General features: G+C 48.6%; 1 protein-coding gene across 1 annotated transcript in view; it reads right to left on the bottom strand.

The window, feature by feature from the left end:
• Nucleotides 1-24505, bottom strand: part of Kif6 (kinesin family member 6) — a 309520-nt gene that overhangs the window by 73293 nt on the left and 211722 nt on the right. Inside the window, exon 14 of the mRNA XM_041656411.1 lies at nt 8557-8665. Coding sequence (XP_041512345.1) covers nt 8557-8665 — 109 coding nt within the window. The remainder of the gene's footprint in view (nt 1-8556; nt 8666-24505) is intronic.

Raw genomic sequence — 24505 nt, 5'->3', positions numbered from 1 at the left:
AAAAAGGCGGAGACGACTGAGAGGCTGCAGGGCTGTGATAAAGAAAAGGGAAAACTAAAGTGAGCTTGATATGGTGGCCTGGTCAAGAAAGACTGGAATGTGGGTGACCACATCTGCTGTGAACTATCAGTTTCCCTCACAGAGAGTCTCCAGTTAGAGCAACGCTGGGCGGCTAAGCACCACCTGCATGTCCAGAGCACCCCGCGAGCTTGCAGTGCCCACATGGTGGTTCCCAACCATCTGTGACTCCAGTTCTGGGGATCCAACACCCTCTCCTGGCTTCTAGGGGCACTGTATACATTGCAAGCATGAAGTGCATATACTTTAAGCAGGTGAAATACCCATACACACAAAATAGCAATTAAAATGTTCTTACATTCGTTACCCAATAAGTTCAGTTTCTGATGCTTTATAGTGCCAGGGTACCAGAATGAAACATGATGATAAGGTTTCTCTGCCATGATCTATCAGCCGTGTGCATTCTTAAATAACATTGCTTTCTTGACACACAACAGTATAGCAGAGGTCAGTCAGCGACGACCAGTCATGAGACAAAGCAGGGCTACTTCCTGGTTCTGTCAATAAAGTTTTATTGGAATGTGTTCATCCATTCATCACCACTTCATCTACGGTGGCGTGTAAGTAAGTTACCACAGCTGAGTGGAGAGGCTGTGACAGGGACTGTGTGGCTTTTGGCGAAAAACACTTCTACTATTTGACCCTTTATAGAGAACGTTTGCTGACTCCTGTCACAGATGACTATTAAACCAGATTTTAATAATACAATTTAAGAGAAAAATTCACAATAACCCCCAAACCAGAAATAAATACATCCTGAAATGCATATCTGTCTTTTCTCCAGCTCATTTTTACAGAGTGAGGTTATAATGTATGCATAAGTACATACACACATATAATAATGTAAATAATATGTAAGATTATATCCCGATAGTTTTCCATTTAGCATTGTAAGTTCTTCCCTATGTCATTAGGAACTCTTATATTTGGTGGGTAAATACTAGTCCACAAGACTGTTGTGCCGGTGCACAGTCAGGGTGCACTTACATTTCAGCAATTGTGCTGGCGTGCAGTCAGGGTGCCCCTACATTTCCTTCCTTCCTTCCTTCCTTCCTTCCTTCCTTCCTTCTTTCCTTCCTTCTTTCTTTCTTTCTTTCTTTCTTTCTTTCTTTTTGTTCTGTTTCGTTTTTCGAGACAGGGTTTCTCTGTGTAGCTTTGGAGCCTGTCCTGGAACTATCTCTTGTAGACCAGGCTGGCCTTGAACTCACAGAGATCTGCCTGCTTCTGCCTCCCGAGTAGTGAGTGGGATTAAAGGCGTGAACCACTACCTGGTGCCCCTACATTTCCTAACCGACCTTCATGTGACATCCATGATGAGCCGAACCTTGCACTGAAGAAATAGTACAAGTTGTGAACCATGGAAGGAATGGGTGGCTCTTGTGGGGACAAAGGCCATCACACACAGTGTGGGAGGCATGGTGGCAGCAAGGTGACATGAGGTGGTTTACCCGTGTCGTGAAGCAGAGAGACTGTGACGCCTGGCTGGCTTGCTTTTCATTTTTAGTCAGTCCAAGAACCCAGTCCAAGGGATGGTACCACACACAGTCAGAAGGGGGGGGTCTTCCTTCCTCAGTTAACACCTACAACAGACACACTGAGAGGTGTGTCTCCTAAGGAACTCCAAGTCCAGCCACAAGGACAACAAAGATGAGCTACTACTCAAGACTTCATGAGATACTAGTTGATCTCTCACCCCTTCAGCCACGAGAGTAAAGGGGTGACCAAACCCTACCAACAAAACACAACAAACAACAACTACATAATATATGAACATGGTCCATATTCTACCTTGGATACCATAGCCACACTGTTTCAGTTTGTCTAGAAGGGGTCTAACTATGTGTAGTGCAGTCAAAACACCTTCATGTGGAAGCTGGGAGTGACCTGGATTTTGAAGATACACCAAATTTTAGAAACCTTTTCATTCTAGAAGTTTCCAAACACATATAAAACCGAGCGTGTTAGGCTAACACCTCTTATTTTATTACCTCGGCTTTCTATTGTCCATCTTAATTCAACAATCTCTTTTGTCCCTGTCCTCTTTCAACCTCCCCGAAACGCACAGGGTTCCAGAGAAACTCAGTTATTTCATTGTGTGGTCTGTAACTCCTTCATCTGCATAGAACTGCATGGATGAGTGAGGAGAAGTAAGGGCCAGGATGCCACCAGTGCTCCGTGCTGGCTGGAAAAGCGGTGACAGTCTGCCATTGCTGTTTTCTGCATCTGTCTGTTTGGCCTGGGACTAAGACAGGGAGTTCCAAGGAAGAGAACTGCATTTTCCTACAAGGCTGGCTGGGCAGCCAAGGACTCCACCCTGATTCTCCTCATAGGTCATTCATGTCTTCTCATTGAGGGCCTGTCACCCTACCGGAACCAGTGCCGAAGCATCTGGTAAAAGCCAGGCTTGATCAGCTCAGCAGACGGTCGTGGGAAGTGTGGACTGAAGCTCCAGGTGCTGTGTATGGATATTGACCACCACCAGGATCCTTCTGGGGTATGCTGAGCTAGGAGCTGAGGTCATGCCCTGGAAGCAGTACGCGCAGACAATGCAGGTCCAGGGTCATCCTTCCAGCAAAAGAAGAGATGGCTGCAGACGGACGTTAGAGGCTTCAACACTGTGGCCAACTTTCTCATCGTCAGAGGGAATGAGGAGAATTAGGTGACTGAAGCAGACCCTAATGAGACTTCTGAAAACATTCTTGAGAGGCTCCTGTCTCACCCTTGGTACGTGGTATCCAAAGATATGCTTTACTCAGGGCAAAGCAGCTGGGGGGCCCACACCTGGCTACTCCCCACCTCCCAATCACTAGGGGACTCAGAGAGCGACACTCTGACCTAGGGCCAGAGATGGCTTATTCTGAAGCCAAACTTGAGTGATCATGGCTTGGGAACACAGATTAAAGTTACCCCCGGTTTTATGTTCTAACATGGAAGCAGTTGTATGGACTTTTTTTTTTAAAAAAAAAAATATTAACAGGACAAAGAAAGCTACAAATCAAGGCATTAAAAAAATACCTTGGTGGACACATTAGGGAGGTGGGTTATAGTGGGCCAGAGGACCCGCAGTCATTGGCTCTCCCTGTGGTGGAGAGCGGTTTCTATCTGTTTACCGTGATGGCAGGTCTGACCCAGGCATGTATGCAATGGCGTTTGTTAGGCTAAAGATTGCTCTCACTGCAGCATTCCAGCCTCCCCATATCACCAAAGCCTCGCTCATCACTTCCCTGTGAAGACAGTTTCTTTTCAGGAATTCTCACGCACAGTGGGCACGTAGAGGCCAGAAGTCTATGCCAAGTAAGTGTCTTCCTCAATCACTCGCCACCTTAATTTTTGAGACAGGGTCTTACTGAAACTGGAGCCTACAGATTTTGCTGGTCTGGCTGCCTGGTGAGCTCCAGGGGTCTGCCCAGCTCTGCCTCCTCTATCTTGGGTTACAGAGGTAAGCTGCATGCTGGCCTGGCTTTCTGTAAGTGCTAGGGACCTGACCCCAACCTCCACATTGTGCAGCAAGTGCTTTGAGGTGATGACAAGCCAGCCTGCCCTCCCCTTGCGTTTCTTCTACAAACTAATGCCCTTTTCCGCTGTCTCCTGTCATCCTCTCCAGCCTGCTGAGGGCCAGGGACTCAGCCACTCCCCCTACCGCTCTGCACTTCTTGGAGGCAATAGCAAATCTTAAACAGTGTCCTTGGGTGCTAAGAGTCCTCAAGTCAATGTCAAATAGGCCTTCTCAAACAAAACAGTTCTTTGAGCAGAGCTTTTTTTGTGTCCAGCATCATTTTAAAAACCAGGGGGTTCTGAGAAGATTCTAATCTAGTCTCTGCCCTCAGAGTTTATAATTCTAGTTCAGCAGACAAAGAGAAAATATAAAAATCAAATGGAAAAATAATAAAGGTTAAACTTGAAGTCTAACTGGAATAGGGGAGCTCCCATTTATCATGGGTAGCATTTCCACATGGCGTCTGCGATTTCCCCTAGCGCACGTCTCCTGTTGCTTGTACATTGCTGTACTGTTCTATGCTGGAAGGACCCAGTGGAGTGACTTAGCTCACGTTATTAATGCCTTGACTTCCAATTGCAGTTCGTCTCCCTGCTCATTTCCTCTTTTGTTACTCAGTGGAGACTCTGTGTCTGAAGGGTTTGGTTTGTAAGAAGTTTGACACAGAAGAAAAGCTCCCCGCCCTTGGCCTGGCCCCAGTATTTACAGAACACGGGGTCATCACCTTGCTCCCTATTATATAGTAGGAAGACGACTCAGGCCTCGAAAATGGAGTGATTATGTATAACAATTCTGTTCCCCTGGAAAAACCTCCACTGAAGAATGGTTCCTATGCTGGAGGCCAACAAAGTGCAAACGCTCTGCTAATGAGACGTCTTATTTCTCCCGTCACACGCAGGCAATGGAACTTCCCCCAGACCCAGCAGCATTCGGGTATGCTAGAGAGAGGGTGCTAGAAATTTATGGGTGAGCAGGGAACAGTCTCCTACTAGGCAGCATGGGACACAGGGACCACCCATGTGCCCTCCTGAAACCCCAGACCAGGTCTTAGACCCTGGGGAAGTGGAGAGAACCACGGCGGTTACCAACAATGCCACCATCAGGGATGACTGTCTCTTGCTGTGGGCTAGAGATTAGTTTGGTGTCAGGCAAATGCAGTCTCAACAGGGTGACACGCTAAAACTATCCACCAGAGTTGATAGATGTGAAACAGCGGAGGAAGGTGGAGACCAGCCCAGTGGCTCCTGCACGCTGGGATATTAGAAGGCGAGGGCTCTGGGAGGGGGAGGAACTGAATGCCACCCCAACCCCAGGCCTCTGGTCTGGCAGGATTCTTCAGACCAACACTTAAGGATGCGGGTTCTCCCTGCCACTAGGAAGCACTGGAGCAAATATTTGGAAGGGATCAGGATTACTTGAGTATTTCTATGTCAGGGCCCCAGGGAAGTCACTCCTCTGAGCATCTGGGGATTTATTTTTGTGTCTTCCGTTGGGGAACACTGGTTTTTATAAAAAGATATTTTCTCTCAGTCTCTGCTGTAGGCACCTGCGTGTGTGACTGGATGTGTACATGCACAAGTATGGAAGGTACACCTCTGGGTAAGCTGTGAGGATAGTTCCAGAGAGGCTAACTGAGGAGGGAAGCTCCTCCCTCCAAGCCGGCAGCATCTTCCAGCAGGTGGCCTCGGTTTGAAGATGTCCTGGAATAGGCAGCATGTGTGGCTGCCGCTGACAATCATCCACAACACTAGAGTCCTGCTTCTTCTGCCCTCCAACATGGACGCCCTACCAACCACTCTGTGGCAGTTCCAGGCTGTGGGCGTGGACCGGGGCTGCTGAGTCACCTGGCTTTGTTAACTGGATTCTCAGCCTCCTCAGTGTGCAGATGCCCCCCGCTGGACTCCCAGACTGTATCCAGTACCCAATCTAACAATTCCCCTTTGTGGTAATGCATTCAGTCCATTTGCTGTGTTCCTCCAGAGAAACCTTTTGGTACAATCTCTACCAACTGAATAATCTCTGTGACAGGGAGTAAGCGTGGAGGTCCGTTGAGAAGGTGGTGCTCTAGGTGCTACCCCACGGCCTCTTGGCACGGAGCAGCTCCTTAGTGACTTTGATTATATTAACTTAACTGATGTAGAATTACCCTTTTAGAATGGCTGGTCTCCGGCCTTCCCATTGGATCTGTTGATTTATCTCAGAGAGCTGCCTGGTCTCCGGCCTTCCCACTGGATCTATTTATCTCATAGCGTTGTGTGAGGCATGCTAGTTCCTTTGTACAATGGCCAAGTAGAAGATGGAAGCACCAGAGCACTGGCCACCAGGGGTGAACAAGATGTGCTTTAAGTAAAATTCTGATGGCTGCTTCTGTTATCAGAGCTCTGCTGACTGGATTCAGAAAGGTTTTGTATGGAGAAGTCTCAGAGAGACCCACACATGCTCCTCCTGGTAAGCCATGACCCACCTCCCCATCAGATGCAAGCTCAAGCCAGCCAGGAGCCACAATGGTTTCAGAGAAGGAAAAATTAAGTATGTCTTCTGTGTTGGTGGCTTTTAAATCTGGGTGCACAAATATCACCAGTGTGTGTGTGTGTGTGTGTGTGTGTGTGTGTGTGTGTGTGCAGGCTTGGACTGGAAATAGCTTCAGGTATCATTCCGTTAACACTGCTGCCTTGTTTTTTGAAATAAGGTCTCTCATTGGCATGGAACTTGCCTAGTAATCTGGGCTAGTGGCTACTAAGCTCCATGAACCCACAGTCTCCACCTCCCCAGCTCTGGGATTATAAATATCATCCTCTGCGCCACCACGCTCAGCTTTCATTATCATCATCATTATTATCATCATCATCATCATCATCATCATCATCATCATCATCATCATCACCATCATTGTTTTAGTTAATGTGGGGTCTGGGGAAAGAACTCACACTCCCATGCTTGCACGGCAAGCACTTACCTGGCAGAACCGTCTTCCCAGCTCTATTGATTGTTTTAAAAGACTCCTTCCAAGGCTCTGGACGTCTGTGGGTCAGTGGTTCCAGGTCAGGTTGTTAGTGGAATCCATTTACAGAAAAAGGATGCTCAGGCCACACCTAGTTACACGAGTATCTGGGGAGTCAGATCCAGGCTTAACTGTGTTTGGTATTTCCTTGGGTCACTAGGAATTCATGACTGTGAGCTGGCAAAGAAGCCTCAAGGCTCGGTGGAGAACTTTCTTAGAGGAGGAAGCAGCTGCCATCTAGTTGACAATCTTGTTTCCAGATACCCAAGGAAGGTAGCCTGCTTTACCACACCCTATTGGCCGTATCAGGAATGTGTGGCATGCAGGGGAGCAGAAGCCTCAGCCGGTTTGAAATCCCTCGGGTCTCCAATGTGAAAATCAAAGTCAGTGTATGTCCACGCTTCTAGGAGAGTCTTCGGCTCTTCTCAGGCCCACCCTGCACCTACCTCGCCTGACTTTGGTCATTGATTGCTACTTAGCTCCCTACTTCCTGCTTCTATTCTTTATGTGTATGTGTGTGCATGTGTGTGTATGTTGGATGTGAGTGCCTGTGTATGTGGGGTCGGAGGAGGACACCAGGTGTCCAGCTCAGTCAGTCTCCATGTTATTCCTTTGAGACAGCATCTCTCCCTGAAATAGAGCTGTGCTGGTAGCTAGGAAGCTTCAGAAATCTTCATGTTTCCACCCTACAGCACTGGAGTGAGAGGTACTCATGTGGCCAAGTCCAGAACATTACATAGGCGCTGGGATCTGCAATCAGGCCTTGTGCTTAAGTAGCAATCACTCTTAGCCAGTGAGTCATCTGTCTCCCCCTCCCACCCCACCGCAGACTTCCATTTGCAGGGTACACTCAGGTGGCTATTTCTGTATGAAGGTCTCTGGTTTTAGGCTAGTCCATCTGTAAGTGTTTGGAACTGTGTGCCTTCCTAGTGTTGTGCTTTTAAGATCTATCCTTGTTGATATGCAAGTATCCAGTCCATCACTCCACCACCACTACCATACTGCTTCCTAATCCATGGACTTTCTGTTACATCACCTACCAGCGGCTCAGCACGGAACCCAGAGTTTGCTCAACGACTCCAGCTACCACAGTGCAGCCATGAAAGTTCTACATGCCCTCTGGGGAGCCCAGGGGAGAGATTTACCCCAGTCACAAGGTGCACACACCTCTCTGGACTGAGAGGGTCTGAACTGCTCTCCAGAGTTCTGGATATGAATTGCATTACTGGTTCCTGAAGAGCGCTGAGATCTGCTCCCGCCCTGGGGAAGCAGCTATATCAGTCTGGGTGTGTTCCTTGGCCCTTCCCAGTCAAGTCTCTCATCCCTCCATGTAGCAGCTATGTTAAACCTTCCTCTCTCTCCCCATGCCTTTCATCTACTTGAACTCTTGATTCTACCAAAAATATGGAGGACCTAGCAATGCAATTTGGTCTATACATTAAAAAATGTGTACGTGTAGACTAGAGACCAATTCCATTATTCTTCTATTACTTTTTTTGAGATGCTAAACCTGAAACTCATTTATTTAATTAGATTGACTACCAGTAAGCCCCAGAGAACCTTCTTTTTCTTTCTGTCTTCCCAGTGCTGGGATCACAAGTACAAGGTTCTGGTGATTTGACCTCAGGTCTCCACGGATACACAGCAAGCTCTCTACCTACCCACTGAGCTATACCCCAGCTTGCCTAATTCTCCCCTGAAGATGATGAAGATATTAAAAGTGCTAGGCTTGTGAGAATACATACAAAGTGAGCATTGTCCATGGAGCTAATGCTGGCAGGGACAGATCCCGACCTACACCTGGCTAACCAGTAGTTCTGGGATGGTAAAGCTCACACAGGGTGCACACTGGGAAATGTGAAATTGTAGACCTTACACCTTTCTTGCAGACACTAGGCTGGGCAATTAGAAGGACAGTATAGGAAGTCTCCGGACTGGTCTGCCTAAGCCTGTGGGCAGCTGCTTTCTGGCTGGGTCTTACCTCTGCTTGAGAATCTGTCTGTTGTCATCGATGGTGACACTGTCTGCATGGTCCCTCTTGAAAATTTCAAAAGCCTCCTGGCGTCCCAGTGACATCTCCTCTCTCATCCCTGTTTGGAGACACAGTGGGTGACCTCAGTCACATCATCACAATTCAGACCATAGAGCTGGCCTTGGCAGAGAGGCTGTGGCCAGACAGGTGGGGCCTGACTAGAGACTGTGCCTGCGAGGCCACGAGGCCACAGGACTCAAGGGTGGGGGTGGGGCCTGAAGTGCTTGGTCAGAGGAAATGAGAAGCAGGCCTCCAAGCCCCAGATGGCGAGCACATCTGTGAGTCTACTTCCTGCCATCCCTTGGTGGCACAGCTCTTCCTGGTTTCCCATTACAGCCCATCTGGGTCATTAAACTCCTCTCTGAATTTCCAGGCATTTCGTAACACAAACTAGAGTCCAGATGAAAGCTACAGAATCTAGAAAGTTCTGCTCTTAGCGTCTAGCTTCTGTTTAACGATCCAGTCTTTCTTCCTGTGGCTGGTGAAGCGGGTCCTGGTCCTGAGCCAGGAGTTAGTTATATACTTCACCGCAAAGCCCAAGGTGGGAGGTCCCTGTTCCTGTTCAGCTCCAGTACCCCAATTTGCCACTGCCACTTGTAGGCCAACCCTCACCGCCTGGATCTGCTCTCAGCCCAACCTCTGGAAGGAGCCCTTTCAAAGGGACGGGTGGCCTACTGTGCCAGCCTCCCCTGAGCAGCCTCCCGCCCTGAGCAGCCTCCAAGGGCAGCGGTCAATGCAGGCATCTACCTGGGTTCCTGGGAAACCTGTTACAGCCAGGTTTCGGAGAAGGCTACAGGCTTTTGTCTTTTGAGACAGGATCTCACATAGCTCAGGCTAACCTCGATCGTGCTACACATCCAAGGATCACCATGCATTCCAGATCTCCTGCCTCTATCTCTCAAGTATTGGGGTTACAGGTGTGTGCCATCACACTTGGTTTACACTAGGAGAGGCACTGAGGGCTTAGTGCATGCTAGGCTGTGGGTTCCCTGACCCTGATCAGCCCTTGTGCACTGGCGGTTACAGCATTCAGAGGAGTTAGGGAGCAGGGTCTCAAGGTGATGGGAATGAAACACTTGGAGAGGGATTCAGAGGACAGCTTATTGAAATGGCTGAGCTAGCTTATATAGCTGGAGTGTGTGTGTGTGTGTGTGTGTGTGTGTGTGTGTGTGTGTGTTTGTGTGTCCAGGGAGGAAGTGCTGCAGCTCCCAGGGGAGAGGTGCACACGGGGCTCTCCAAGCACATCAGCCAGATTATCAGACTTCCAGTCACATGATTGCTAAGAAGCTAGTTCTCTGGGACAGGGGCTAGTTGTCAGGTAGACAGGGCGGGACAGAAGCTTGACTGACTTTATCATCATGTGGCCTTTGTCTCTATGGAGTTGAGGAGGCCTAAGCCTGATTTAAGTAGGAAGCAGCTTCACTCCTGTCGTGCTCTCTGAGAAAAGTCCTAGGTTTGGACAATGCTATATTATCCCTCATCTGGCTTGGGAACCCACACTAGACCAGAACTCTTTCATTAAAACAAACAAACAAAAAAATCTGCCATTATCCTCCTCCCCTCCTCCTCCAGGTTCTTTCTTGTCTGTTTATCTGATACCTCTGCTGATCTTTGAAGAATCAGCCCGAGCTAGCTGTCACCTCCACTGGAAGCTTTCCCAGAGGCTTCCTGCCACAGGCTTGCACCCGCAACAGTTCAGCAGACATTGACAGGTACAGGGTGCTCCTTTTCAGTGAGGCACAATTTCCTTCAGGACCACAGATCGTATCTGTATCTGACTCCCCAGTGTTCAGTCCACAGTCTGCATTCAGAAGATTCTATCTATGTCTGTTAAGTTCGCAGGGCCAGGACTGAAGTGGGTGGGATGAGGAGTCTGTTGTTATGGTTAGAGGAACACACAGCTCAGGGCTGGTGAGGCTCAAGGCGAAGCCTGGCCTTTGAGAGCCACATTCTTAATGGCCTTCTTGCAGCAACCTCTCTTCCCTGGAAAGATCCTCTCTCTCCTGTCCTCAGCTTGCAGAAATGGACCAGCCCATCTGACACCGATTTTATGATTCCTGTGATTAAAAATAGCAGCACGAGGACTGTCTGGATGGTGATGCGGTCATGTGCATGGCACTCCACCCTCTTTAGTCATGGCTCATTTTGTCTCCATCTGTCCCACACACTCCTGGATCTGGTGTGAAACTCACCGAGATCAGCTCCAGTGCTCCGGAGATGGAGCTCTATCTCCTCTGTCTCCAGTCTCTGCTCAACTGTAACACTGCGTGCTCCATGCAGTAGATTTAGCTCCACAGACAACACACTGGAGCTTTCTGGGGGATCCTCAGGCTGCCGCCCCCAGAGGCGTCCACGCCGCAGGGCTGAAGTGAGGGAGAAGCTTCACAGCCTGGCCCCTTCTCCAGATCCTGCCTTCCTTGTTATGAGGACAGTGCTTGTGGAACTCTTGAGGCAGTAACTCTGGGGAGAACTTCTAATCAGCTGGACAGGCTCTGGGTTGTCCCTGAGAGGGGCTGTAGGAGCAGGAAGAATGTGGAGGGCATGTTCTCAGAGAATCTAGAAGATTCTGCTCTGAAACTTGGAATCATCAGTGTAAGATGGCAAATGAGAATCACTGTTTTCGAAGACTGGACAATTGAAGAGATGACTATGCCTGGGCTTACCACCTGGAAGGTGGCACCCGCGTTCTTACCACTCTGAAGAATGCATTCTGGAATTTGGGTGATTTGACTGCGGTGACCATGGCTGGGAGGACACAGATGGAAATGGCTGAAACCTGCCATCTAGTTTTCCAAGGTCTGAAGACAAGAGGGCAGCCAATATCAGTGGCTTATTTAAAGGGGAAGCAGGGCCCGGATTCTGCAGAGACTTCCCGGAAGGCCGTTGCATGGACCATGCTACCATAGATCCTTGCAGACGCCTGAGGGATGGACACCACAAGTGGTGCATGAGCCTCCCTCCTGGCCACCCTGTCCTTCTTGCTTACAGACTATATTTATCTCTTTTCGGATTAAACAGACACACTCAACCCGGGGTCATCCCCCAAAGTAAGGGACAACTTTCCTCTTGAAGAGTTCTCTCTGCTTTGCTTTAGGAAATAGGCACTCTTGCTCTTGCCTTTAAACACACACTGTATGTACATAGGCTGTATTTGAGAGCGCACCTGCTGAGGGGACAGGCACCTAATTATTTCGTTCCTCCAGGGGAGTTTATCTTTGGCACGGTGCTAGGCATGCAACAGAGATGCATAATTGGACAGGTATATTGAAGCTTTGATGGTGATGCTTAAAATGTTGAAAGCCTAGTCAGGGAGAAGGAAAACTGGACAGATAATTGCACTGCAGCTTGCTATACTAATGAGAGAGAAGCAGGAAAATGTGGCTGCTATGAGGGGGGCCTTCTGGGAGGAGGAGGCACTTTCAGGATGGTGCAGCATCTGAGATGCCAGGAAGAGGTTCTGGGTCCAGTGGAAGGGAAGACAACTGTGTCACATGCCTGCACTATCATCCTAATATCTGGGAGGTAGAGGTCAGAAGATCAGGAGTTCAAGGTTATCCTCAGCTATATAAGGAGTTCAGGACCAGCCTGGGCTATATGCTGTGCTAGAGATCAATATATATGGAGACTTTGAATTCACAACCTGCCTCAACCTCCCAAGGGTTGAGATTACAGTTTCCCCACCACACCCAAGCTGTGGCTTTTGTTTCGGTAGAGCACGCTGTGACACTGCAGGGTGTGCGGTGCATGGTCCCTGGTCCTTCCTCTACCGGTGGTCGCTGGGTAGGTTCTCGCCTTGTACCAAATGAAGCTGAAGTGCACCATTCTTCTCCCTATACAAACTGCCACGTCCCACAGTCCACTGTTAGCTATGAACTCCACATCCAAGAAGCCTTCACACAAATACAGCTTGGAAGTATCACCATCTCAGAAGGAGCAAAAAGAAATCCTGCAATATGCTGACAGCTAACAGGGTCTGCAAAACACAGAACTGCCCTGGTCTCCACCCCAAAGTTTTCCAATCTGTTCCTCACAGAGGCCTGTGGCCTTAGGAGTTCTTACCTGCTGTGCTTTCTAGTACTTTGTTCGCTAATAGGGAATTGTAGGCAATAGGTCCCAAGAGTGCTTGACTAGAGCTGAGCAGTCATGGCACACGCCTTTAATCCCAGAGGCAGGTCAGGCGGTCCTCTGTGAGTTCAAGGCCAGCCTAGTCCACAAGAGCTAGTTCCAGGACAGGCTCCAAAGCTACAGAGGAAGCCTATCTCAAGAAAAACATATAGGCATCCTCCTGGATATTAACCTTCATCAGGCGATGAAAGGAGACAGAGACAGAGACCCACATTGGAGCACCGGACTGAAATCCCAAGGTCCAAATCAGGAGCAGAAGGAGAGAGAGCACGAGCAAGGAACTCAGGACCGCGAGGGGTGAACCCACACACTGAGACAATGGGGATGTTCTATCGGGAACTCACCAAGGCCTGCTGGCCTGGGTCTGAAAAAGCATGGGATAAAACCGGACTCGCTGAACATAGTGGACAATGAGGACTACTGAGAACTCAAGAACAATGGCACTGGGTTTTGATCCTACTGCACGTACTGGCTTTGTGGGAGCCTAGGCAGCTTGGATGCTCACCTTACTAGACCTGGATGGAGGTGGGTGGTCCTTGGACTTCCCACAGGGCAGGGAACCCTGATTGCTCTTCAGGCTGGCGAGGGAGGGGGACTTAATTGGGGAAAGGGGAGGGAAATGGGAGGCGGTGGCGGGGAGGAGGCAGAAATCTTAAAAAAAGAAAGAAAAAGAAAGAAAGAAAGAAAGAAAGGAAGAAAGACTCACCTAGAAATGGCAGTCACTCGGGGATGTTTAACAGTGACTTTGGGGCTTTGAAGGCATCTGATTTGAAGGCATTCAATTCTTACACACTGGTCCCCTACCCCTCTTTTTATTTAAACATTAATCTATTTTAAGTGTTTGCTTGCATCTATGTCTGTGTACCACATGCATGCCTGGTGCCAAGAAGAGGGTATCAGATCTCCTGGAATTGGAGTTACAGATGGTTGTGAGCCACCGTGTGTGGTGGGAACCGAATTCAAGTCCTCTAGAAGACTAGCTAGTACTCTTAACTGCTGAGCCATCTTTCCAGCCCTCCTTGCCTCCTTCTTAATGTTCCCCCTTTTTAATCAACCTAAAAGTGAATCCTTTACTTTGCTACAGAATATAATCCAGAGCATTTGGAAGCTCCCCTGATGCTAACGCGGGTCCCCTGGGCACTGAGTGGAAAGAACACACCGGGACTGTAGAGAGCTTCTGTTTCTGCCTTGGGCCTGCTGTCTGATTCCCTTTAGTCTGGGGCATGTGGTCCTCAGCTTATTTTCCTGGCTGTTCTCACACAGCCTACTACTGCTTAAGCCATTGCTTCAAAATTGACCAAAGGAAAAGGATGGAGGCTTGTTACCCACGCGGAAAGCAGTTTTGTGCATAGAGAGCCAAAAATATATTTTCTTTGGGAGACATGTCTTCATGCCGGGCTCCAGTTCTCTCTGACTGAAGAAGAGAGGGAAGGGAAGACCAGTAGGAAGAGTTGAAAAGCACAGGCAGAGGGAGATGGCTTCCAGAGGGAGAGAGGGTATGGAGCGTTCCGGTGTTGCTAGGAAACTTTTGAAATGGTAGGTAAGAGAACGACTCTGGTAAGCTATGGCTGCACACGGGTGCCAGGTTACAGGCAGGCATGGAGTATACTTTTGTATGGCGTCAAATAAAAAGTTTTAAATATTTATGTGTATTTTCGGTGTATGTGTATGCTCTTGAGCAGTACCCAACGAAGCCATAAGAGGGCGCCGGATCCTCTGGAATTAGTTATAGGCACTTGTGAGTTGCCATGTGGGTGCTGGGACTCAAACCCAGGTCCTCTAAAAGCTCAGCCAATGCTCTTAACAGCTGAAAATTCTAAATACTTGATAAATTTCATGAAATATATATGAATATCTTCCTATAAACAACTAGAGAATTCCATCCCTGTGTATGTACCTAAGCTGAAAGACTGGCCCTGGGAATGGAAAGGAGGGGGATTAGATAAGTGTTGAAGCAGAGCTGGGGGACTGGGGAGACTGTCAAGGTGAAACATCAGACAAGAAATTCAGGGGGCTTATGAAGCCTCAGTGGATGATTAGTTAGCCAACGGTCCCAGGGGGGCTGAGGAAGAGTCAGTGGATGGTTAGTTAGACAAAAGTCTCTGAATCCCGCCTTGATGTCACAATGAGGAAATGAAGGCCCCAACAAGAGACTCTGGGACAAAGGAAAAGTCACCAATTTATTCCAGAATGGAGAGCGAACCCTGATGCTGTGCTGGGCAAACACTGGAGAGCGGAGAGCTGAGATCTCAATGAGACGGGAGCTGGAGCTGAGGAGAAGCCTGGTGACAAAGTGCTGTGTGAGCAGGAGGACCAGAGTTTGGATTCCCAGCCTCTACATAAAAGCCAGGAGCTTGACGGGTAGAGACAGGTAGGACTCAACTGGCTAGCTAGCCTAGCTAAATTCATGAGCTCCAGGTTCAGTGAGAGACCCTGCCTCAAACTCAGGTGGACAGTGACTGAGGAAGACACTCCACATTGGCCTCTGGTCTTTATACACGTGCACACAGATGCAAACACACATGCACACACCCATATGAACATGTATATACACCGTACACATATGCATACAGAGATGTGGACCATCTCTGAGGAAGATCAGCAGGCAGCTGAGACTCCAGCTTACCTTCCTGCCTACCACAGGGAGGATTTAGTGAGGAGGGGTGTTCTGGAGGCACCACAGGGAGGATTTAGTGAGGAGGGGTGTTCTGGAGGCACTTGAGAGGCAGGGAAAGCAAATCTTCAGTCTCTCAGGCTGCTGCTTCCCTTCCTCACACCCATGGAACCACCCACGGCATTCTCCGCCAGGGAAACTAATTGCAGCCTTGGCAGTTTTGGCAAGCCCTGTGGGCAGGCTCTGCCTTCAAGAGGTGGCTTCCAGATTATGAGCCAATTAAATGACAAGTGGCATTTAATAAGTTTCTTCACCACCCCCTCCCCCCATTGTCTCTGTGCCTTTGTTTTCTCACTTCAGGAGCTGGCCCATGGATCATCCCTGCCATATCCTGTCCCTGCTCAGCGGGATCCTGGCCTTTGAGTGCTCCAACCACTGAGAAGATTCTGAGTAGATAATGAGGAGTCCTTTCTCCACATTCTCTGCCACGAGGGTGATAGAGGTCACCACAGAAAGTAGTGTCATTTGTCATGACTCTGTCTGCTTGAAAGGGCCATGATTAGCCCAGCTACAATTTAAGGGGTTGCTGGGTGGGTCCAGTGGGATATGGAATCTGAGGATGAGAGGAAGAACAAACACCACAGAAAACCACTTGGCCACGTTCAAAGGGCCTGCAAATGTCGAGAGCACAGAGTGGATCTTTGGCGAGGCCAAGGATGATGCTCATTTAACCGACGTCCTGCTTTGGACTGACAACTTCTGGAACAGGCCAGGGGCCCAAGGCTCAGGGGTCAAAGGTCTGCACTCAACCATTGCTATCACCTGGGCTGAAGTTCTCAGATGAGGGCCTTCCTTGGAGTTTCCTGGGTTGCCACATGAATGAGGAGAGAGGACAGCCTGCAATTAGAGGATCCTCAATGCTGGCTTGGACCAGGCTAAAGCACAGCAGGCTTGGCAAGGACTCCAGGGAGGAGAGCAGAAGGAAAATGTGAAGTGCAAAGCCACATAAACCTTAGGAGACCCACCCAATGGTGGCACCACTTTGAAATAAATCAAATGGATTCCTAACTCTCAGTGCCAGAAGTCACACATGCCACGGGCATCCTCCATGGGCCCAGGAGTGCAGAGAGGGTAGGCTGGCTGGGACTACGCGGACAGCGTGTTCAAGGCCAGTTATATTTTCCTTTTGCCTTGGTAACCATGTCTGATTCATCCTTCTGTGCCTCCATCTCTAACTTTCCCCACAGTGAGCAAAGAAAGGTTCAGCATGCTGAGCAAGTGGACATTGAGCATCGGCAGGAAGGGAAGTTTCTAGAAGGCATCATGAAGAACAGTGGTCCTGAAGACCAGCCACTGAAAACTCTCATTGTCTCAGCTGAGCCCCTCCAGGGTTTTATGTTGAGAATATTCTCATCTAAGACACGGTATTCATGTGTGCCATCCAGAAAAGACAGTGAACAGATGTGGGCACTGAGCCTGGAAAGCAGTCTGGGTTCTGAAGCTAAATCAGCAGTCTGGGCCTGGAGCTCTCAAGTACTTCTGATCATCTCTAGTCCACCCATGCAGAGGCTACAATAGGGCCTCGGTGTCCAGTTCCATCTCAGGACTTGGGTGACAGGACTGTGTACCCTCACCACATAAGTGAAGGAACAGGTACCTGACAAACCCTCCCTCCAAGCAGAGCCTTCTTTCATCTTGGGCTTCTGTTTCACTGAATTCATGGGACTCTGAGTCCGAGATGTCCTGAGTTACTTCTGAAGGACAGTTAGTAGAATTCCAGTGTCGTGTGGGGAGCAGAGTTCTTTCATCACCCTGTTCTGGGGGCACTGGCTTAAGTGTCATAGACATGGCTTGTCAATCTGTTAAAAGAGGAAGTGTTCCTGTCATCTAAGTTACTAATGCAGTAGATGCTTTATCTGCATATTCGTTTTGGAAGAAAAATGAAAAGATTTATCATATAGTTCAGTAGTAAAAAAGAATGAAGGAAGGGAGGGAGGGAGGGAGGAAGGGAGGGAGGAAGAAAAACACCCCCCCTGATGCCAATGAAGCATCTCCTAATTGTATACAATTCAATGCAAGATTGCTGCCTCCCTAGTTCAGAAGATATGGTAACCCAATTAGAAATTCACTGTGTTCATCATTTAGGGCAAAAGGTGTGCTACTTGTGCATGTGTGTTGTGGGTGTGTGCCCACGTGCCCGCACCCACGCGCGTATGTATCTGCACATTCTGTATGACAGGGAAGCTACATAACCTTCACAACTCTGGTGGTGTTAGAGGCTTCGCCTCAGCTGTGCCACTTAATTCTCCTGTGGCCCTGTCACCCACTTACTGCTGGCCCCTTAGAGCCTAGGTGACAGAAGCTGAAAGAGACTGAAAGTAACTCAACTATGACTGAGGGGTAAATCTGTACTGTGCTCCTGGGTCTGGCTCTGCACCCTTCCTTAATTCGTCTACGGAAAGGGGCCATCACCCAAGCACAGGCAACCAGAGTAAACACAGGAGGCGCACAACAGCGGCTGATGGATGGGTGTGCACAGATGAGAACAGTCCAGAGAGTTAATGAGTTCCACAGCACGGATCTGCTGTGTCTGTAACTTTAGTAACTGGCTAGTTTCTAATGATAGGTACCCAACATTGTACATTACAGTCCCAGGATTTCCTCATCGTGTCCTTCCTTCCAGAGCAAATCCCATCGCAGAGCTACTGGCTGCCTTCTGGGTGATGCGCTTCCACAGCCCCCTCACCCCCAGTCTCCCTCAAAGCCCAGAGCTCCAAGTTCACTCCTGGAATACTGCAGACACTGCAAACAACCTCTGTTGACCGAAGAGATGACCGGAGGTGGGCGTCTCTGGGGAAAGTGCTTGTTCTTACAAACAGCACTGTTAAATGACATATATAACTCTCACACATTTTTCTACATATAAATTTTATGATTTACAATCGGCGTTGAATCACTTGTTTAAAGTCTGACAGGATGGATGAGTAAATGTGGAAACACTTCAAAAGTGGAAGTGTGAGGAAGAGTCATAATTATCATCGTGGGTGACAGGCAGTCCTCTGGAGGCCTGCCCACTGCAAGCTGTTTAGAGTACACGAGCCATTTTTACGCAGTAGGAGGCTTCTGGAGAGAGCATGAAATTATAGGCTGTGTGGGGAGTGAGTGGTCGGCTCACAGCTTCCCTGCCACGGCAGCCCCATTCATTCCTCAGCAGCCACCCCTCCTCGTCTTCCCACACAGAGCCCGCCTGTGGACTCGGGCTTTCCATCTGCTAACAGTGGAACCAGCACCCACCACTTAGCAAAGGCTAACCCTGCCTTTGTCCAGGCTGTGGTACCCAGGCCTCCGCAGGCCTTCTTCCTTCCAGTATTGACCTCTCTCTGGCCTAAGCAACTCCCCTTTCTTTTTTGGATTGTTCCCATCAACATATTTTAAAAGACCCTGGTAAATGGGGTACAGATAAATGTTGATATATATAAACTTGTAGATACAAGAGGGTTAGAGCATTCTTGTTCATAAACCTCAACTCTACAACCTAAGTAGCTAGAAAGATCACTGTGTAAGATGAGCAGACAATCCACTGCACACAGTGGGGTGAGCAGACTATCCACCCACACAGTGGGGTGAGCAGACTATCCACTGCACACAGAGGGACGAGCAGACTATCCACTGCACACAGTGGGGTGAGCAGACTATCCACTGCACACAGTGGGGTGAGCAGACTATCCACTGCACACAGAGGGACGAGCAGACTATCCACTGCACACAGAGGGACGAGCAGACTATCCACTGCACACAGAGGGACGAGCAGACTATCCACTGCACACAGAGGGACGAGCAGACTATCCACTGCACACAGTGGGGTGAGCAGACTATCCACTGCACACAGAGGGGTGAGCAGACTATCCACTGCACACAGAGGGACGAGCAGACTATCCACTGCACACAGAGGGACGAGCAGACTATCCACTGCACACAGAGGGACGAGCAGACTATCCACTGCACACAGAGGGCTGGGTAGAGTGGGATATTGCTATCTTCAGGGGATCATATGCCCATGATTTCTTCACTCCATTTTTCATCACATTCTCCTTCTACTTCTCTTATCCTTTCCACACACCACAAAATGCTCAACCAGGGCTTCCACATTAGCCATCTCAACAGCTTTCCATCTCTTTCTTCTAATGGAGCTGCAAACTGTCCATCTCTCCCACCGAAACTCATCTTTCCACATCCATAAAACCGTACATTCCAAAGCCAGTGGGCAGCTTTCTCTTATTTCAGTAGAGCTCTTAGGAAGCAGTGTGCAGTGTAATCAGGAAGTGTGTGGGGTGGCCCTCAGTCAGCAGTGAATGGAGGTAACAGCTGTTACTTCCTGGTTAGGCACCCGGGTAGTTAGTTTTTAACTACCAAATTGCCCACAGCCTCGAGTCTCCAGAGAAGACAACTTCAGCTGAGGAACTATCTATATCAGATAGGTCTGTGGGCATGTCTAACGGGCATGGGCTTGATTGTTAAGGGACCCAGCCACTGTAGGTGGCACCATTCCCTAGATGGAACAGTGTGAGACTGAAGACAGCTAGCCGAGAGCCAGCAGTCGGGCAGCATGAATACACTTGCTTCTCTGTGCCTCTTGACTATGGATGTAGCGTGACCAGCTGGCACAAGCCCCTGGCACTGTGACTTCCCTGGAAGCATGAACCAACCTTTTGCAACCCTGTATGATTCTTCGTGTCCTCTTCCCTTCAGTGAAGTGATGGCTGTGATTCCTGGTTCGTCTCCAGCAATGTGCCTGGAATCGTGGCAGATTCCTGCCTGCCCAGACCCACACTGTTCACACAGTGGAATGAAGCTACATCTTGCTCCACGTCACTGAGATGTGGTCTTGCTCTCCTTTGAGGGAAAAGTTGGTATGTGCCTCGAGTCTATATATGGCATCTGCACATCCTCAACACCCTGTGTTTCTGTCAAGTTCTTCAGAAGAGCTGTGAGGAGTTGGTCTCACCCCCAGGCCTACAGAGTTCAGAGAGGAGCGTGGTGCATGTGAACTGCAGAAGCTGAAATGCCAGACCCCCAAGGATTTGGCTTCCTGTGGAGGCAAAAACATGCCAAAGGCACTGACTAACTTTTTAAATTATTAAGCTATAGATGGCCTATTGTGGAAAAGTTTGAAAATACAGAATGGTATAAAGAAACTAGAAAAACAATCAATAAACCAAAAGCACTTGGTTGCTGCATTTTCCCCCAGTTCATGGTATACTCTGTTTTACTACATAGTTAAGATGACAACACACACAATTCCTTAGCCTGTTTATTTAACATTATCTCATAACCCTTTTAATGGCGCACTAAGATCTTCAAGAATAGTACTTTCTACAGCTACACGATAGATATTCCTTAGAGTCTGTTCCCTTATGACAGGCGTTTGTATTGTTTTATATACATGGTCTGTACGTGTCTGCAGAGATCATCTTGCCACATGACCACTGCTCCACATCTGATTGACTGTTTCAACAAGTACTTACAGTGCCCCTGTACAGTGCTGCCCGTCTGTCAGGCTGCGAGTGTGGCGGTGAGTGAAGACTCATCTCCTCCAGAGCCTGAGCACTGTGCTAAGGACAACAGAACATTCTACCAGGTGCAGGAGAGTGTGTCTAGGAAGAGAGCATCGAGAAGGAAGAGACCAGGAAGACAACCATGAGGGAGGGTCCGTTACTCAGGGGAGGTGGAGAGTGGCTTCTCCAACTCAGAGGCATTCTGGGTATTTTAGTGGGCCAGCTTCCCAGAGGGAGTTTGAAATTGAAATTCTTGCTAGGAAGCCAGTCGATCCTGAAGGCATTTATGTAGGAAGAACCCACAAAAGTGTGTCCTAGAAATCACCTTGAGCTTGACTTCTCTAGGCCTCAACTTTCACATGAGAAGTGGAAGTGTTTGGGCCTGTACACCTGTGTCTCTGTGCATGCCTGTGTGTGTGGGCATGCACATTCATGTGTGATTGTGTAAATGTGTGCATGGATGTCTGTACGTATGTGTGTGCCTCGTGCATGAGCATGGTAGATCAGGAGAGATGGTGGTCTGTGGGAATTGAAAGCTTGGCCAAGGAGTAAGTACAAGTCCCTGAAGGATTAGGTTTGATAGGCATGGGACAGAACTCAGGGTTCGTCTGGATGGTGTGGTGTGAACACTTTCTGTGTCTGACCATCACAGTTGCTCAACAACATAAAACCAATGAGAGGAAGGAAGAAAGCACCTTGCAGAACGGGTGGAGATGGGGGCAGGAGAAAGGACCCCAGCGACTGCTCACGGGCTCAGGTTTGTGATTCAGACTCCATGGAGGAAGCCCCTGCAGTTACGGATCAGGAAGGGCTTAACTGATTTCTTCACTCACTTGAGGATAAAAATTAGCAGCTGAATTAAGGGAGCAACCCAAGCATCCATTGACAGCAGAACGAATAAAGAAAATGAGGCTTATATACATACGCAGGAAACTTTCCAGCCTTAAAGAAAAGCCAAGTTGTGCCATTTGCAGGAAATGGACACAGCTGCAGATAGCACAGTAAGTGAACCCAGCCAGACTCACACAGGGTTCCCACGTTTGTATAGGTATATAGAATTATGTCTGTATATGTCATGAAGGTCAGAGCAAGGGGAACTGAGGTGACTGAAGAGGAGGAGAAAGGAGAGGGTTGGGGGCCTTTGGAGAATGTGCTCCACGGGTGATGTAGACTTATTCACAAATGTCCTTCCAGAACACAGACCCAGTAAAGCAAACATATACAGTGAAAATAAAACACACAGTCATGAAGGATTCAAAAAAGAGGAGAAAAAAAGGGAGGGAGGGAAGGAGGTAGAGAGGGAGGGAGAAAGAGGCCTCTTTTCTTCAAGCTAAAAACAGAACTGGATTGTGGAAGACAAGAAGATGCCAAGTGCACGAGGCCCTTATCTTCCCAGGGTGCCGCGTGGCAGGAAGAGGAAGACAAGGTGCTAGGAGTGGCACAGGATGATGAAGAAGCGTCTAGAGTTGGGCCAAACTGGCGTTCTCTGCAGCAGAAATGCTCACTGGCTCACGTCCTGGAAGGGAGTAGCTGGTAATTGGTGAGCCTGGTCCGGAAGCTGCCTCTCACTCCACTGAGCTCTCTAACAAGCCCTAGGGTAGACTGGGCAGTAATTGGCTCTCAGGGTATAAAGAACACAGAGGGAGAAGGCTGAAAGCCCCTCTGGCTGGACTTCCCCCATTAACAAACAACCAGTCTTTGAACTTATAATTATGAGTCTCGGGGCTCCTAGGCTCGTTGCAAAGTGACCCACTTTAGCTAAATTATTAGTGTTTGCCCAGTTACCAAATGCTATGATCAACTATTTTGTGTTAAAGGGGGAAAAGGAACATTTTTATTAAAAAGAGCAGGGTGTAGCAGGAGAGCCGTGTGTGCTATGTTTTCCAGACGTGTGGAGCACAGGCAAAGCCCAGCCCATGGCAGCCAAGCAACAAAATAAACAGCAGAAAATGGCACAGAAGGCAGAGGACCAGGAAAAAACATCTCAGCTCGGATGGACGTTCACTCCCAGAGCCAATGACAGGCGATTACTGCAGTGTATGATTCTTGGACGCTCTCCCTTCCCCTCCACTGGAATTGAGGGCAAAGAAGAGATAACTTTTGGGGGGTTGGTTTGACTCACAACTTTGTTAAAGAGTCAGTGACAGCAGATGCCACAGAGTTTGCCCAGCTAATTACTCAGACAGATGGAGTGCCAAACACAGCACTCGTGCGAATTAGTGTGAGTTGGTGACAGGGTCTGTGCAGGAAGGACAATGATAAAGCCTCCTATGCTCCAGCCTGCTCCAGGGGCACATGCAGCATCAATAGTCTTTGGTTAAGGAAACAATGACGCGATCATTACTCCCTGTCAGCTGTAAAGATCGGAAAAGATGATTCTGAGTTTCTGGCGCCTCCTGTGCAATTAGCACCGTCCAGGGCCCAGCAAAGAGAAGGGGCCCAGAGCAGGCCACACAGTGGACGCCTTATGAAAGTCTAGTATGAGCTTTCCAATTAACCCTTTTAAGCAACTGCCTGCTCATCTGCACCACTAAAGAGGATCCCCAGGCTACACAAAAACTTGGCTCTGCGTGAGATTTCCAAGTTTGAGATCCTTTCAAATCACTTTCCAAAGCCGTTTGTCTTGTTCCTTAAGTCCATGACTTCTTCAAAATTCCATAGGAAAAAAAGGTAATCAGAAGGCACCCGTGTGTTTACATGTTGTATGTGTTTACACATGTGCATGTGAGCGCAGGCTTGTCCATGTGTGCGAATACACGTGTGTGTGTGTGTGTGTGTGTGTGTGTGTGCGTGTGTGTGTGTGTGTGTGTGTGTATGTTGAGGTCAGAAAAGACATCAGGTATCTTCCTCAGTTGTGTTACAATGTGTCTTGAGACAAGGTCTCTCACTGGACCTGTAACTGGCCAATATGCTAGAACTGACTACAAGCCCCAGATACCCTCCTGCCTCTTCCTCCTCAATACCATGATCATAGGTGTGTATGCCATGCTGGGGTCAGACAGACACTTCTGTTTGCTTCCTAAATCCCTTACATAAATGCACTCATCAATTTCCTCTACCTTGCACTGATCCCTGTAGTTAATACATAATAAATATAAGCAATTGATACAACAGGCACCGCCTGCCCCTAACAGGCAGGCCGTATAAACTTTGTAGTGTTTGGCTTCTCTGTAAGTAGTGTCTGGGCAGTCCTTGATAATGAACATGCTCTTCTTTGGTATTCTGGCATATTTCAGCATGTATTCTCCTTCTGTATGTCTTTGCCAAGTGTGGGCCTCCTACATACTAACTTCTACCCCCAAAATGAGAAGAGTGGGAATAGGAGGAAAGGGTTACATGGCGTACAGCAGACAGTGTTGACAGAGAATGGTGCTCAGCTACTTGGGGGAGGACACAGTCAAACTCTATGTTCTTACATAAAATAGAATTTAACTTTAAGTTCCTTCTAAAAAGAATGCAAAAAAAAAAAAGCCAGACAGTGGTGGTGCATGCCTTTAATCCCAGCACTTGGGAGGCAGAGGCGGGTGGATCTCTGTGAGTTTGAGGCCAGCCTGGTCTACAAGAGTTAGTTCTAGGACAAGCTAAAACTACAGAGAAACCTTGT

This window comes from Microtus oregoni, unplaced genomic scaffold, assembly GCF_018167655.1.
Source record: "Microtus oregoni isolate MIOR12 unplaced genomic scaffold, Mior012 000007F_ref0000211, whole genome shotgun sequence".
Classification (NCBI taxonomy): domain Eukaryota; kingdom Metazoa; phylum Chordata; class Mammalia; order Rodentia; family Cricetidae; genus Microtus; species Microtus oregoni.
Note: the sequence above shows the minus strand (reverse complement) of the source record. Positions and strands in the feature narration are given on the sequence as shown.